A 14,575-nucleotide genomic window follows, 5' to 3' on the forward strand; every position below is an offset into this window, starting at 1 on the left:
AAGACAGGCAATAAAGGAGGAAGCTCTATTATGTTACTTTTACTAGAATAGCTAGTTATATTAGGAGTTAATAGCTGGTTTAAGACCGTATTTTCTTCTATACACTTGTCTACCTTCCTTCCTTTCTTTCATTCTTCACTGTCCTTCCTAATCATGCTAAAACTTGCTACATTTCCCAAATAATTTATCCATACTGATTTCACCCAAGTCTATGTCACAAAGCACATAACGTAACTGCATTTAATTAAGATGGTATAGGTTATTTGCTAAGCACTTTATCAATTCACCTCAGTTTGTCTATATGAGAGGCTCGTTCCGCAGAAACTACTTCGGTTTTTAAATTAATTAGGGCTACATGGGAAAAATAATGTATTTGTTCCTATCTAACAGGGAAAAACGACTGGTTTTTTCAGCTGTGCTATCTGTGGTGTTGAAAATAGGGAACACCCCAGGCTTACAGTACGTATTACCAGTGCATTCAGTATGGAGCTATGTTAACATCTGCGGTATAAAGAACTTGTGGTCTGGTTGAGATGCTTAATGGTACATAGGAACCTTAAATATTAAAAATTAATTTGCAGAACTTTGTTTAAACTTGCTGTAGCGCTCCTCGTTCTGTGTTTTTACGTGAGGACATGAATCTGACAGGGGAACAGATGAGAAAGGGGAAGAGAGAGAAAAAGGCAACACTCGCACGAGAAAATCGAATTGCAGGAGGACACAAGAGAGAGCAGTTTAACACCTTTTCGCTCTCCGAACAAGTTCAAACCCCTTCCTACCGGCAAGGGGAGCGCGCTGAGGCAGCGGCCGGGCACAGCAGCTGTGGCGCCGGGCGGCACCGAGCGCCCAGCCCCAGCCAGCCGCACCGGCCCAGCGGCAGGGCGCCTCGCTCCTCACTCGGCTTCCCCAGCTCACCCGCCAGAGCCTGTTCAGAGGGACGTAGCCGTGACCTGGGCCGCACTCAGCCGGCGGGAGGGACAGAATCCCAGGATGGGGAGGTCCCGCTCCAGCCCGCCGGCGCCGATCGGAAGGGGAGCGCTGTGGAAGCGAAGGTGGAGGCTCCCTTTCCACACTACAGTACAACATGCTGGCGCAGGCAACCCCGCCGCCCGCTCCCAGCTTTCACAGCTGCTGCACGGCTACGGAGCCAGGGCTGGGGCCGGGGCTGGGGCGGAGGACTCGGCCCTGAGGGGGCCGGGCCGGGCCGGCCGAGGGGACGGCAGCTCCCCGCGCTGCCTCCGGGCGGCGCGACACGGCCGCGCTGCTGCGGGAGGAGCCGGGAACCTGCTTTGTGCTAAGGAGACATGGCGCAGCCCCTACGCGTACACCGCAGCCCGGCGGGCGGCCGAGCCGCCGGCCCTTCCCCCCCCCCGGGGCCTTTCCTTTTACCTCAGGAGCGCTCGGGACCGCCCCGGCCAGCCCGCCTCCCTGCCTCCACGTTAGGCGATACCACCTCACTGCGGGGACGGGGGGGAAGCCTGGTTCTTCCCGGCGCAACGGCAGGGAGGGGTTTGCTGCCGAGTGGTGCGCTCCGAGCCCGGCTGCGTGCGCGGAGGACTCCGCCTGGCGTTTGCACTCTTCCTGCGCTCCCCCCCCGCGGTAAATGGGGCAGGCGGGCCGCCTCCCCCGCGCAGGCGCGCCGAGCGCAGGCGCTCAGTGTCAGCGGAGATGGAGGAGATGGCGGAGCCCGGAGCGGAGCCGGGCGCGGGCCGGACCGGCGCTGGGGCGGCGGCGATGGCGAAGGGCGATAACGAGAGGAGCGACAGCGTCTCCGGAGGGGCGGCGGCCGCTGCGTCGTCCCCGCCGTGCTCCCCTCCGGCGGCCTTCGGGGGCGAGGGCGGCGGGGCGAAGCCGCTGAGCGCGGCGGAGTACGCGCGGCGCGTTCACCAGTGGCTGTGGGACTCGTACTGCGGGTACCTCAGCTGGCAGGGCTGCCTGCCCGCGCTCCTCGCCGCCTCCGCGGCGCCCGCCGCCGCCGGCCCCCCTCGCGTCGCCGCGACGCCGCCCGCTCCCTCCCCACCGCCGGGGGCGGCCGCCGCCGCCGCCTACTACAGCCCCTTCTACCTCTTCGCTCCGCCGCCGGCCCACACGGCCGCCGCCGGGCCGAGCCCCCGCGCCGCCGCCGCGCCCGCCCCCCGCTTGGCCGGGAGCGGCGGGCAGGTTGGCCCCCGTGCCCAGGGCGGCCTCCGGCAGCGCCACCGGCACCAGCGGCAGCGGCGCCCCCCGGGACACGGGGCGGCCGGCAGGTGAGCGGGGGGCCGCTTCGGCGGGGGGGGAAGGGGCGGGCGGCCCGGCCCCGGTCAGCGGCCGTGAGGGGTGGGCAGGGGCTGGGGGCGCCCCCCCGGCAGTGCGGCGGCCCCTCGGGAGCGGCGGGCGGGCAGGGGCTGGGGGCTGGGCGGCGTCCGTGGGCTGCCGAGCCCAGCGCGGAGCCGTGCCCCGGGAGGGGTGACAGCCCGCATCCCGCGCAGGTAAAGCCAGGGCTTAATCCCCGGGCGGTTTGAGGGGGTTGGCTCGTGGTGTGCAGCTTGTAACTAAAGTGCTCGTAAGATGTTTTCGTGGGTAGGAAGGAGTTTTATTTTTTTCGAGTGCAGCTTGTGGTCGCAGGCTTGTAATGCATCTAGCTTTGCAAGTAGCCTGCTTGGCTGACGACATCTAAACCGTCGGGTTTAGAGGGCTTTTGGTGCTCAAATAAAATAATGAAATTGAAGCATAGACGTCAAAACCTGCTTACATTCAACAAGCTAGCGACAGAACCAGAGATAAACAAAGGTCTGTTATGTGCATAGCAGTGCTTATGTTTGTGTTTGTTCAGGAGTAAGACAGACTAGCTCTGATCACGTCAGAGATAAAACCTGGAGCACAAAATGTTGCTTTCCAAATCGGGGAGCAGCTAGGTGACATGCCCTGCGTGCTGCGCAGCACCTTGAGTAATGGTAGAGAACTGTGGAGCAGAACGCTGCTGAAGGACTTTGGAGAAAACCCAGAGCTCTTTTCTTTCTGCAGGGCAAAGTACAGCATTACTGATCAGCAGCATTATTTATAAGCTCAGTGGCTGGGTGTGAGCAGAGAGTGTTTTTCTCATGAAGGGAAGGGAATCTAGCTACTGAGCTTGCTGCTTTCTTGTGGTTTTAAATAGATGTTCTTTAAGCAAGGTTATAACGCAAAGTAGTATTTTCTTTAAGTGTGCCCTGATTCTGAGTTATAGATTGCTTATAAACAGCTATTTCCAGCCACCAAAAAAGGGGATATGGGCAAAGGCTAGGCTGAAATGGGGTTTGGATTTTTACCTAGTTCTTCGGAAACTGATTCCAAATCTTAAAGGTAATTTAGGGCATGGATCTTATTTCATGCTGCTGGATGTCACGATTCTGAATGCTAAATACTGTTGCAACACCTAGCCTTCTTAAGGGAACTCTGTATGTGATACAGTGATACGATACAATTATAAACAAAGACTTGTGCCAGTGCTTTGCCTCCAGATTGCAAATGGAGGTATCTGGAGCAGCTGAAGCGATTACGGCTCCTTCTTTCCTGTTGCAGATTATTGCCTACACAGCAGGCTTGGCAGGGCAGGCCGTGTATCCGTCCAGCCCTACGCCACTGCAGTTTACAGATCAGTGTGCTTACGTAAGCTGAAATAACTGACAGCTTATGTTAATGTTGCAGATTTTAAACTGGGATGTCAAAAAGTGGAATTGGTAACTGCCTTTTCCAGTTCAATCTACCTGCAAGTGTGTCAGAGCACCAGTATTAACAGCACTCCAAGCACTAGCAGGCTTTTTGCGGATGGTCGTCATGATTTCAGACGCTTCGTCCGCTTGCCCCACCCTGTCTTACTGCAGATTACTGCTCTTCTGCTGGCAACAGGAGAGCAAAAAGTGCATCCAAGCCTTGTCTGCCCTGTGGCTGACTGGTGCAAACCCATCTTTATTACTACTTTAATGTAAGATCCTAGACCTTTGAGCTGAGATGGATGTGTGTTGCATTTGGCTATCCCTGCCGCACAAATAGTAACCCCTGGCAAAATAGTGGATTTCTGATAGGAGGAACATCTCCAGTCACTGCGAGGGAAATATGCCAGAGTCTGCGGCTCACAAAGGCGGCTTAATATAATGGAGTTTAACATAATTTGAGTACTTATTTTCTTAGTCCCACTTGGCATCTTCCTTATTCAGTCATTGAATCTGATGTATTTAAATGAAACTGTGGCACAAGCTTCAACAAACGTGTTCCTTTAGACTGAGCAAATGAACATTTTTATCTGGTGCTGTGTGCTCAAGCCAGGATTGGGGGACTGGCTATACTCCCTTCTGCCTCAGTTGAAGAATCTTTAATTAGAATGTAATTGACAGCTTGGACATGCTTTGACAATGAGAATTGAATCCATTTTAGTATTAGATATGTAACAATGACGCTGCTTGGTAGTATCAATGCAGAGTTATCCATGAAACGGGTAGGAAACAAAGATACATGAACTAAGGTATGTTAAATAAGAACTGGCTCTTACCTAGTCACGGCTTGATTATACTTAACCCCATTTAAAAAGCACTCAAGTGCCTTGGGCTCTCGGCTTCCCTTGCATAGCTTGTGAGGCTGGCAGTATCAGTGTCAAGCAGGTGAACTGTGGAGGTTTATTCTAAGTGAAATTTGGTGATTTTTTTTGAGATTGGAGAGAGGAATGTTTTTTTCTTTGCTTTTCCCCTTTCCCTGTGTGTGTGGGTAGGCATTCTCAGAAAGACTAACTAACCCAGTCTCTATTTTCCACAAGCTTACATCTAGTAGTACTTGAGTGTTTCTAAATGAAGTTTACATGCGAGTTGTTGCTGGTTTAATGTGGGCGTCATTGTTTGTCCTTTGGGAAATAGAGGGGTAGATGGGTTCAGATGTGATTATTTTGCAGTGCTATTCCTTGGAAGCTTTCTAAGGTACTCTTCAATGTTTTCTTTGCTTTAGTCATCTGATGTAGCATTAGCAACAAAAGCTTTTAACTGTGACTACTTACTTCATGTCCATTTGCACTTGGCCAATTAAATAGGGGAAATGTGTTCTGGCTCCTGGTAGGGCAGCACGCTGTGTTTTATAAGTAGTCTGTAGGAATGTTGATGTCAAGTACAACTAATGTTTTCATCTGCTCTTATTTCTGTGTCTGACTGGAGACAAAATAGGCAATGTTTGACTTTCAGAGAGCTAGTTCTTGGCACACAAGGAAGCCTTGCTGCTGAGCAATAGAAAAGTTGTGGTAGATCTAAGTTTCTTTTTACCTGAACTCTCAGATTTACTGAAAGCTGTTCTAAATGAAAGAATACAAAAATTGATGCACTTGAATGTACTTTGTTTCTTCAACGGGGCGGGATTTTGCCTGTAATCCTAATTCAGAGGGGACTTGGAGTTTGGAAAGAGTTTGATTTAATTTAAGAAGGTTCTTATAACTCAATTTAAACAATTCAGATCTTTTTTTATTCACACACTTCTAGAAGTTTTCTGGAAGATGTGAGCTGAGATAAAGAGCCTTGATGATGCTTTTGTAGTGAGGTTAATGTGCAGTGTTCGTTGGATGATAGTGTTAGCTTTGTGTTAGTGCAATAAAATCTGGGTAACATTAACTACTTCTGTTACAGGTCGGGAGTTCATCATCCCTTCGTTGGCACACAGATTCATAGCAGAGATGGTGGATTTTTTTATTCTGTTCTTTATAAAGGCAACCATTGTTTTAAGTGTTATGCACCTCAGTGGAATAAAGTAAGTGGAACAATTTAAAGCTTTGTTATATACAGCTTTAAGCTCTTCATGATCTTTGAAGTGTCTTCATCTCTGTATGGCATGCTTGTGCACGTGATGGCACTTGGTAACTGTCCAGAGTTGAGGAAAAAGCACTGCTAGGTTCACATACTTTTTAAGTGCTTCCTGATTTTGGGTCATCTGATGGAAAGAAAGAATTTTTACAGGTGTCTTCAAAGGCTTACAAACTCCTTACTAAGAATAGATCAGACTTGCACTCATATTTTTCGGGGGGCAATAGCAAGATTTTTAAGAAGTCCTTTAAAATTTCAGAGAAAAAACATTGACAAATAAACTTGAGGGTTTTTTAAACAGCCTTTAAAAGTGTACTGGATCTGGCTGGAATTGAGTTAATTTTCTTCATAGAAAGAAAATTCCTGTGGTGCTGTGTCTTAGATTTGTGACCAAAACAGGACTAACCCACAACAACAAAAAAAAAATAATTCAGATCCTGTGTGTAATTTTGAAATACGCCCTGATTGCTAGGAATGCTGCTGTGCTGCAGTCCTTACTGGTCATAAGTTGGGTTTCTTAGAAAGTAGATTAAGCATCGTGTCTATCAATTATACACTACACTGAAAGATTCTTTATTTCACATTTTTATACTCACATGTAACCATTTACCTCAAAGACTGTTTCTTTTTTTATCTGTTTCTGTAGATATCTTATTCCACAGCTCATTTAGTTCCTCTGTTTTGGCTTGATGTAATCGAATATTTTGGTCTGATTAAGAGATGAGAACTTGGTGTAGTCGTTAATTCCATTACTGTAGAAATGTTTCAGAATCCAAGTTTTCTGCTAAAGAACTTTCCAAATGTTGACTGACTGTGAAGTGATACCGTACCGATAACATCTTTCAGACACCTTAAACTGCTGCTCTAAAGGTGTGTGGAAGTGGGTCAAATCCAAAACAATAAATATGTTAATGTAAAAGGATGCAATTAAAATGCCAAATTCTTAGTTCTGTTTAGTTGCCAAAACCTCCAGTTCTAGCCCGACAGCTTGTATTTCCATTTTGGTTTTAGTAGGCTGAATATGATACAAAATGAAGTACTGGAAAGATGGGTTGACAGTTACATGTCTGTAAAATAGTAAAGGTGATGGAAAGAGGAGGGATTTTTCTCAATAAATTTACAGTATCTTCAATGTTACTGCTTTTGCAAGAGCCAGGAAGTTGCTTACAAGTAACTTCAGAGAAGCATCTTGGGGTGGGTTTTTCTGTTTGTGAGATGTGGTTGTCATGAAAAAAAATACATCCTCACAGGCTCAAGGCAGAGACTTCAGGCCAAGGTTATATTGAAGGGAAGTGCAGGTTGTGTCACATTATTTTCTTAATTCCTTAGTTTTTTCCAGTCTTTTAAGTCCAAATAAAAGAGGGCAAGTAGTACAAATTTGGGTGGATTGTGTTGAAGTGGGCTGCACGCTTCTGCGTGGGTAGGAATTCTCACTTGTATGCGTGAGTCCTTGCCCAAATGCATGTCACAGGTATATTCATCCCGGGCATCAGGTAAGAATGTTAAATCTGTAGAGTTTATCTTGTGAAAATACAGAGTGGACTCAAAATCGATGCCTTGCGTATCTTTGTTAGGGTAAAAAACCTGAAGGTTTAAATTGGTTGAAGTTGAAAAGTTCCTCTTGCATGCCGAGGTGCCTGCCTCTGGAGGAGCATGGTGAGCTGTAAAGACCACCGAGAATGAGGAGCCCTGATCACGCGAGGGAGGACGGGTCTCCCTTGCTTGCTTAGGGAGACTGGCAACTTCTCCCTTGCATTTATGGAGTGCTGCCTTTTCTTTTTCCTTGCAAGTTCTTGCAAAGACAGAGATGTGGAGGCCTTCAATTTACATGGAGTTGGATGGTCACATGCAGAATCTCTGGGTTTTATCCTCCCAAGAAGTGTGAGAATTTTCAGCAGAATTCTGCAGCTCACTACCCAGGGATGCTATTGTGCCAAAGTAGCAATAAAGAATGATTTTTTTAAATTTTTTTTTTTTCATGAAAAAGGCAAAACAAACTAGGCAGCAACTCAGAAGGAAGCCTAGTGTTCTGAATTTTAATGGCTTGTTTAGTATCAGAGAAGCCAAGGAGCTTTTGTTCTTTTACTAATGCTGGAACTGAAGGAGTGAATTCTAGTATTAAAGGGCTAACGTTGGTATTGGGAGAAGGATGGTTTTAAAGTTCAGTCTTATTTTGTGCAGGGACATCTCTAAATTTGCCATGCATTACATCATAGAAGAAATAGATGAGGATACATCCATGGAAGATTTGCAGAAGATGATGGTAGTAGCTCTCATCTACAGGTTATTAGTCTGCTTCTATGAGGTAACTACTATAACTTCTATAATTAAATAGTTCTCAAATAAATGTTTTAAACAAATCTGTCACCATTGGTCTGTAAAATAAATCCTCTTTACAGTATTTTGCATCATGCTGCAGCTTTCGACATTCACGTAGTTTTGAGGAAAACCCAACTTTGTTGGACCAGCCAACAACAGGGTGTTGTGTGGAATTGAAAGAATTTTTCTTTTACAGATAATCTGTATTTGGGGAGCAGGTGGAGCAACCCCAGGGAAGTTCTTGCTTGGACTGCGCGTCGTGACATGCGATACATCGGTGCTTATTGCGCCCAGCCGTGTGTTAGTCATTCCGTCTTCTAATGTCAGTATGACAACGTAAGTGCGCTTAGCTCAGCCGCGTTGCTGTCCGGTGAAGTGTGGAAAGTGTGTGATTAGAAAGGAGATGCACTATTTCTTTATTACTGGCCTTTGCAATAATTAGATTGCAAGAGCTATTGTTAGATTCTGTGTCCCAAGAATAAAATAGCAATTATTCAATCGTGAATTTAGGTGGTAAATAATCTCTGAACTCCAGAGGTTGATTTTTGTGCTGTGTGAAACTGAGCAACTAAACTTGAAAGTAACTGCTAATATAAGCAGACAAGTGAAAATAAGGTACTGAATGGTTTTTTTTCCTCATTTCAGGTCCACAATACGAGCTTTGATCAAGAATTTTTCTATCGCTTCATTTTTCCCTGCGTTCATTACCCTGCTGTTTTTCCAGCATAACAGAACAGCCTACGATATTGTAGCAGGAACTATTGTGGTAAGAAGACATGGAGTCAGATGATATAGAACGATGAAATTTCCAGACTGGTTTTGAACATCCCCTCCCACCCCCAGTGAACAAAGAGCTACCCTAAAACTGAAATTGAGGTGTCTGTCAGAATCTTTTGCCCAGATTAAATGGGAACTGATTCAGAAGCTAAAGAAAATGTTTTGCTCCGTTACGATGCCAGCAGCTACCTTCAAAGTCTTGAAGTTTTCACAAATGCCAAAGAAGTTTGGGAGAAATGATCCATACTGAATCTGGGAGTATTAACCTCTGATCGATGAGGAAGAGGCTGTGTTAACTGCAGAAAGGAGCTGTTCCGTTCATCAGCCTGGGGAGAGCAAATACCTAGACATCTTAAAACTCACTCCAGCTTAAAAAGAAATGTTGCTCCTACAGTTTGGGATGTTGGCAGGTAACTGCAAAATCAAGTCGTTTGCCTAAGTTGTACGATAAACTGAGAGGGAAGAGAACTGCAGTATGAGACAATAAGGCAAATCACGTTAATTAAATTGCTGTGTGTAGGAAGAGATGAGCAGTGGTTATCGTGTCCCTTATTATTGCCTCACAGATCATACTCCCTCATCTCTTTAAGTATATTATCAGAACATTGATGTGAAGTTTTATGCATGATTGTCTCAAGCATTGTCACTTATTTCACATGTCGAAGCTAACGAAGAGGTGAAATAACGGCTGCTTTTTCTCTGGGAAGGTTATGTTACGCTGCAGTGTTAGTGAATCGATGTGTATAAATAATTTTTGAGCGATGAACAGTACAGATCACGCTGATGAAAGGTAACTTTTCTGCTTCTGTTTGGAGAGAAAGCACATGTCTACTACTTGCATATAATACCGAGCAAAACAACTGCACGTGTTTCAGGAGCATGCAGGAAACATTAACTGAAATGTGTCATGGGTGTAAATCCACGGAAGTACAAGTACTGGTTATTTTCACTTTATAATTCTGTCTGATTGTTTGTATATTCAGAGTAACTTAAATACTGAAAAAAGCCTAATATTTTGCATGGTTACATAGCTTTGATAATTTGTTTATTCTCATGTTATTAGTATCTTGGGAAAGGAATATAAGCAACAGTGTTAATGTTTTATTAAAATTTGAGTAAAGAGTCTGGAATTCTTCTAGAGCCCAGTTATTGTGTGTTCCTCCCTTCGGCGTAACCTGCTGCTCTGTGGCTGAGAGTCTCACCCTACCTTCAGTTTTGGACAGCAGGTCCATTAACAGTAGAAATGTTTGAGATCTTGGTTCTCTCTTTCTTTTCTTCAGGTGAAATAATTTGATCAGTAATATGTTCGTGTTCTGCACTATTTTAGTTTGACAAGTGGTGTTATTCTGTTTATAAATACAACATTCTGTGTGTGTGTGTGTTCTGATCCTTATTTACAATGATGTTTCAGGACCAGATCCACTGCTTACTAGTGGAAGAATGACATTTTCCCCATCTGTTCCCTCTCCAGCATGAAGCCACTACCTTTTAAAGATATTTCTGCAGTAAAAAAAAAAAAAAAAGTCTTGGCTAGAAAACTGATTTAAAGTCTTTGCGTAACCAGAAGGTGCATCTGTGTCAAAGTACCGCATCGTTTTGAGGGTTACTCTACTGTTTTACACCAATGATTTATGACCAAACAAAAAAAAAGCCTTTGCTAGCTTAAATATACCATTAGCACTAGAGCAGTGTTACTGAGGCATGTCACTGAAATAAAAATGTCTGGGTCATACATGTTAATGGACAGGCCTGCATCGAGCTCCCCTTTGAGGGGGTTAGGCCACTTGCAGGTGTTGAGCAGCAACAGAACGTCAGCGGTGCCACCTCCCCTGCCCCTTCAAAGAACAGCGCTGTTGGTTTAAGCACTGAGGTTGAAAGTTCAGCTGTGGCAATCCACCTGCCAGCAGCCAAAGCTGTCGGAACTAAGGGAAGTCCCTTCTAGGGTGAGTTTTGCCTATTTAGTTTCTGTAGGACTAAAAAAAACCCCAGAGTTTTGTTCTGTTTACTGCAGCAGTGACCTACAAACCAAGACTCACGATGGGGGAAGGGTAAAGCAGCACCAGTGGCTACAACTTTGTTGCTACCAGTTCAGCTACAACCACCACCCCCCTCCACAGCCACTGAAGAAAGGCACCACAGTTCAAGAACAGAGAGCCTGTCGGTGGAAATGTGTGTACAGCATGCTGCTGGGAAAGCTGGTTTTTTGTCTCTTACACAAGCTGCGTGGAAGGTGAGGGAGCCAAGGGGAAAAAGTGAAATCTGTGGCAATTTTTAGATTTAAGACATCTGGAAATGCATAATTGAACATCCTTCCACAGCTACAGTGGCAGGATATGGCTGAGTAGCAGCTTCTATGTGTGACTGTAAAGCCTAGTTGCTATTTTCTTTTTATATTAATAGTGACTGGAACTCTACACATGCAGACAACCCTGTAAACAGATGTTAGCCTTTGTCCTGGCACATCTGCTTGGTGGCTGGAAAAGTATCTCCTTGCACAGGACACTGCAAGTGCTGAGCAGCACTGGGGCAGATGCAGAAGTGCTCGCAAAGCACCCAGCACTGCCTCTGAAGGCATTTAAAGCTGATGCAATTATCAGGGCTTTCCAGTTGTAGCTGTAGCAAGCACTGGGATCTCAATCAAACGCAGCACTGTGAAAGTTCAGCTGCGGTCCCCAGCCAACCAAGAGCACTTCCTCTCCTTTTACTAGAATAAAGCCTGTTCTCTAAGAAGCTCCTCCAACTGTTACAGAAGTGGAAAACCCACAAATTACTCATTTACAATCCAGTGTACTTTTTCCTCTTCAGTGACAATGGTGGTAAATGTTTGTAACACTAGCTTTTTCTTTAAGAGCGCTGTAAAAATTAACTGCAGCCTGCCACACTGACAAACAGCTCCACGCTGAATATACAGTAAAACTCCCCCATCCTTCGAGCAGGGAACCTCCAACTAATTTAAGTTCCTCTAAAATCAGTGTCACTGGCAAAAAGAAGAGGCTGGAGAAAGCACAGGACATCGCTCAGGTTGAATGAATCATCTCACAGCTGCAGCTGCCTTTCTGGAGAGTTAAAAACTGACAGACAATATTTCATAGTTTTTATTGATGGCATTTATCCCATGGTTTAACATGTTAATTATACTGTAATAAACATGGCTTTAATATTAAACTTTTCCTTATTATCCAAAGTCACCACAGTCCATTTCAGTAAATATAAAAATATATACTTAATACTTTGTACAATACTGGTTTTTGGTCCAAACAAAAATGGATCAGAAAAGCCAATAAACTTACTTTAAGAATTCCCAATTTTAAAGATTTTCTAAATGGATTTAGGCAACTTTGAATAATGGGATTTACATAAAATCTGAGACAATACTAAACAAAAATGGCCGTAACACACAAAATTAAAATTTCAATTTCACAGATTTGTTATGCCAAAAAAGTACATAGAGAAACAAAATTGTATTTACACATTTCATAATAAAATAACAAAGGCGAGACAGGTGATAAAGGGCTGTAAGAATGAAAATATAGAAATAGCATATAATTATTAAATGAAGAACTACAGATCTAACAAGTCCTTAGCATGGATCATCCTTTAATCAGTCTTCCTCTATCAGAAAATTTTAGTGCACGATACACTCAAACTCACTCACTTCACACATACACCGGCACAAACTCAGCATAGAAATCATCCGTTATCAACATTCTCTACTCTATACAGCATCCCTCGCTGATATAATTACAATTTCGAGGCGTCAGTAAACGCAGATGAGCGCACATAGTGGTGCAGATGAGGAGGTATTGTACAAGCCATTCACTGTGCAGGCTCTACTCACGGCTACAGCCAGACCATGCCGAGTCAGTGAAAGAAGTAACTTGCTGGAGTCTAAAATACTTTTGCTTGAGAACGGCCCTGTTGCCAACTCTATTCGTTACCAAAAAAAAAAAAACAAAAAAACCCCAAACCTAACGGGGGAGGAGGGAGGGAAAGAAAGGGCAGCAGTTCTTTTGTATCTTTAGGCAGATCCGACTTCAGCTAACCCAGCATGAGGTACGATCCCAACAACTGAACAATGCAGGGTAGTAGCTGCTTCCAAAGTTGCTTTACCCATCGGGCGATTATTTTCTACGTCTAACTGCAGTCTTTATCTTCCGACCAGAAACCGAAGATCCAGAGGCAGAGAAAACATTTTTCCCATTAGTCCTATCAAAAGAAATTAGTAGTTCAGAGTTTAGGACAGCGTAGCTGAAAATTCAGTAGCAGCACTGAGTAGATACTCCAGAACAACTGTTTCATAGTCTTGTCTCACTAGTTACCAGCTGGCAACAAATGGCATAATGATGAACAGGAAGGAAGAGAGTTCCAGAAACCAAAACCAATTAAATCTCTCTTATTCAGAAGGTTAAGTGGCAGCGTAATGGCTAGGTACGGATTTTACCTTTCAAGAACCAGCCCGTTTCCCGTCAGGCTGACGAGTGACCTTTCTGACAGCTAGGCTCCTTACAGGCACCGCTGCCCAATTCGCCAGCCGGGCTAAGGCAAGGCAGGTGCCCAATCTAGCGTCAAACTCCGAGGTTCATCTGAACACCTCACGATTTAACAGCGGCAGAGGCTGGACACTGTCCACCGATACTACCCGAAGCTCAAGGGAAATTCTGATACGGTCTCTTACCCCACTGTAAATGCTGCAGGCTGGCTGAACGGAAATCCCGAAGAGCCAGAAGGCTGGGCCGGTGCTGCCAGCGCAGGAGAATTTGCACCGAAAGTAAATATTCTTGGGTTACTTGGAAAGTTGAAATTAGAAGTATTGCTTCCAAACTGGAATACAGAACCTGGGAAGGCGGGGTGGAAGCAGAAGGGAGTAAGTTAAAATTTGAGCTCATCCTTTCCAGCAAAATCTTCATGTTCCTCCCACTACCTTTAATGATTTATTTATTTATTTATTTATTACAGGTCACTCAGGATTACAAGGTGGGAGGCACCAGAAGTGCCAGGTTACTACAGGAATAGTCCAGAGAAGAATTCATTCACTTTAATAGAAAATCTTAAAGGGACTCTTAAAGTAATGCTGCTGGCACACCCCTAATGAATTGCGCACTAACTTCTGTACCACCATTAAGTTTATAGCTGTGCATACTGAAGTTTATGTTAATAAAGTCTTAGATTATAGTGTTGAAACATGTAGATTTATATAAGTAAACTTTGCGTCCATGCAGTCGATACGGGGACTCCCTCCCATTTAACACGCAAACACAACACCTCATCCTAAAACAAAAAAAAACCCAAACAACCAAACAAAAAAATCCTATCGTCAAAGTAATTGTTAAGAAACACACAGATTTTTATCTTTAAATTGCTACCTGGTACAATGAAAGACTGACGGAGTAATGTGGTTTACCAGATAATCTAGCGACCAGGAAAAAATGTCGGTTACTTTTAATGGAGGCCATTTTGTAAAACTTCTGAGAGGAAAAAAGGAGCCCTTTCCCTTTAAGTATTTTATGTGATGAGATCAAATATGTATGTACTGGCAGCGTTTTTCTTTTTGAGTAATTACTAGTATTTTTCTTTCTTACATATAGATTATAAGGATCATGCTCTGCTCCCCTCCCACAGTATTTTATACTTCATTAGCAAAAAGAACTTTAAATAAAGTCTTAGCCCATCAATGCTTAAAAATAATT

General features: G+C 44.7%; 2 protein-coding genes and 1 long non-coding RNA gene across 6 annotated transcripts in view; 2 read left to right on the forward strand and 1 right to left on the reverse strand.

Moving 5' to 3' along the window:
• Positions 1–1,636: 1,636 nt before the first annotated feature.
• Positions 1,637–10,028, forward strand: FAM8A1 (family with sequence similarity 8 member A1). Its single transcript, XM_040585350.1, is given in 6 exon segments — positions 1,637–2,135; positions 2,137–2,246; positions 5,619–5,739; positions 7,974–8,097; positions 8,308–8,447; positions 8,757–10,028. Coding segments are annotated over 6 exon segments (1,107 nt in total). The 5' UTR covers positions 1,637–1,668; the 3' UTR covers positions 8,902–10,028.
• A 1,940-nt stretch (positions 10,029–11,968) lies between these two features.
• NUP153 (nucleoporin 153) overlaps positions 11,969–14,575 on the reverse strand; it is a 46,270-nt gene continuing 43,663 nt past the window's right edge. For all 4 annotated transcript variants that reach the window (XM_040585348.1, XM_040585347.1, XM_040585349.1 and 1 more), the window contains exons 21-22: positions 13,564–13,723; positions 11,969–13,094 (exon numbers count right to left, since the gene is read on the reverse strand). In XM_040585348.1, the coding sequence (XP_040441282.1) occupies positions 13,010–13,094; positions 13,564–13,723 (245 nt within the window). In that variant the 3' untranslated portion in view covers positions 11,969–13,009. The remainder of the gene's footprint in view (positions 13,095–13,563; positions 13,724–14,575) is intronic.
• LOC121084177 lies at positions 13,686–14,207 on the forward strand. Its single transcript, XR_005826621.1, has 2 exons — positions 13,686–13,752; positions 13,845–14,207. It is a non-coding gene; the product is annotated as an uncharacterized LOC121084177 (long non-coding RNA).

The sequence above is a fragment of the Falco naumanni genome, chromosome 3 (genome assembly GCF_017639655.2).
Source record: "Falco naumanni isolate bFalNau1 chromosome 3, bFalNau1.pat, whole genome shotgun sequence".
In the NCBI taxonomy this organism is placed as follows: domain Eukaryota; kingdom Metazoa; phylum Chordata; class Aves; order Falconiformes; family Falconidae; genus Falco; species Falco naumanni.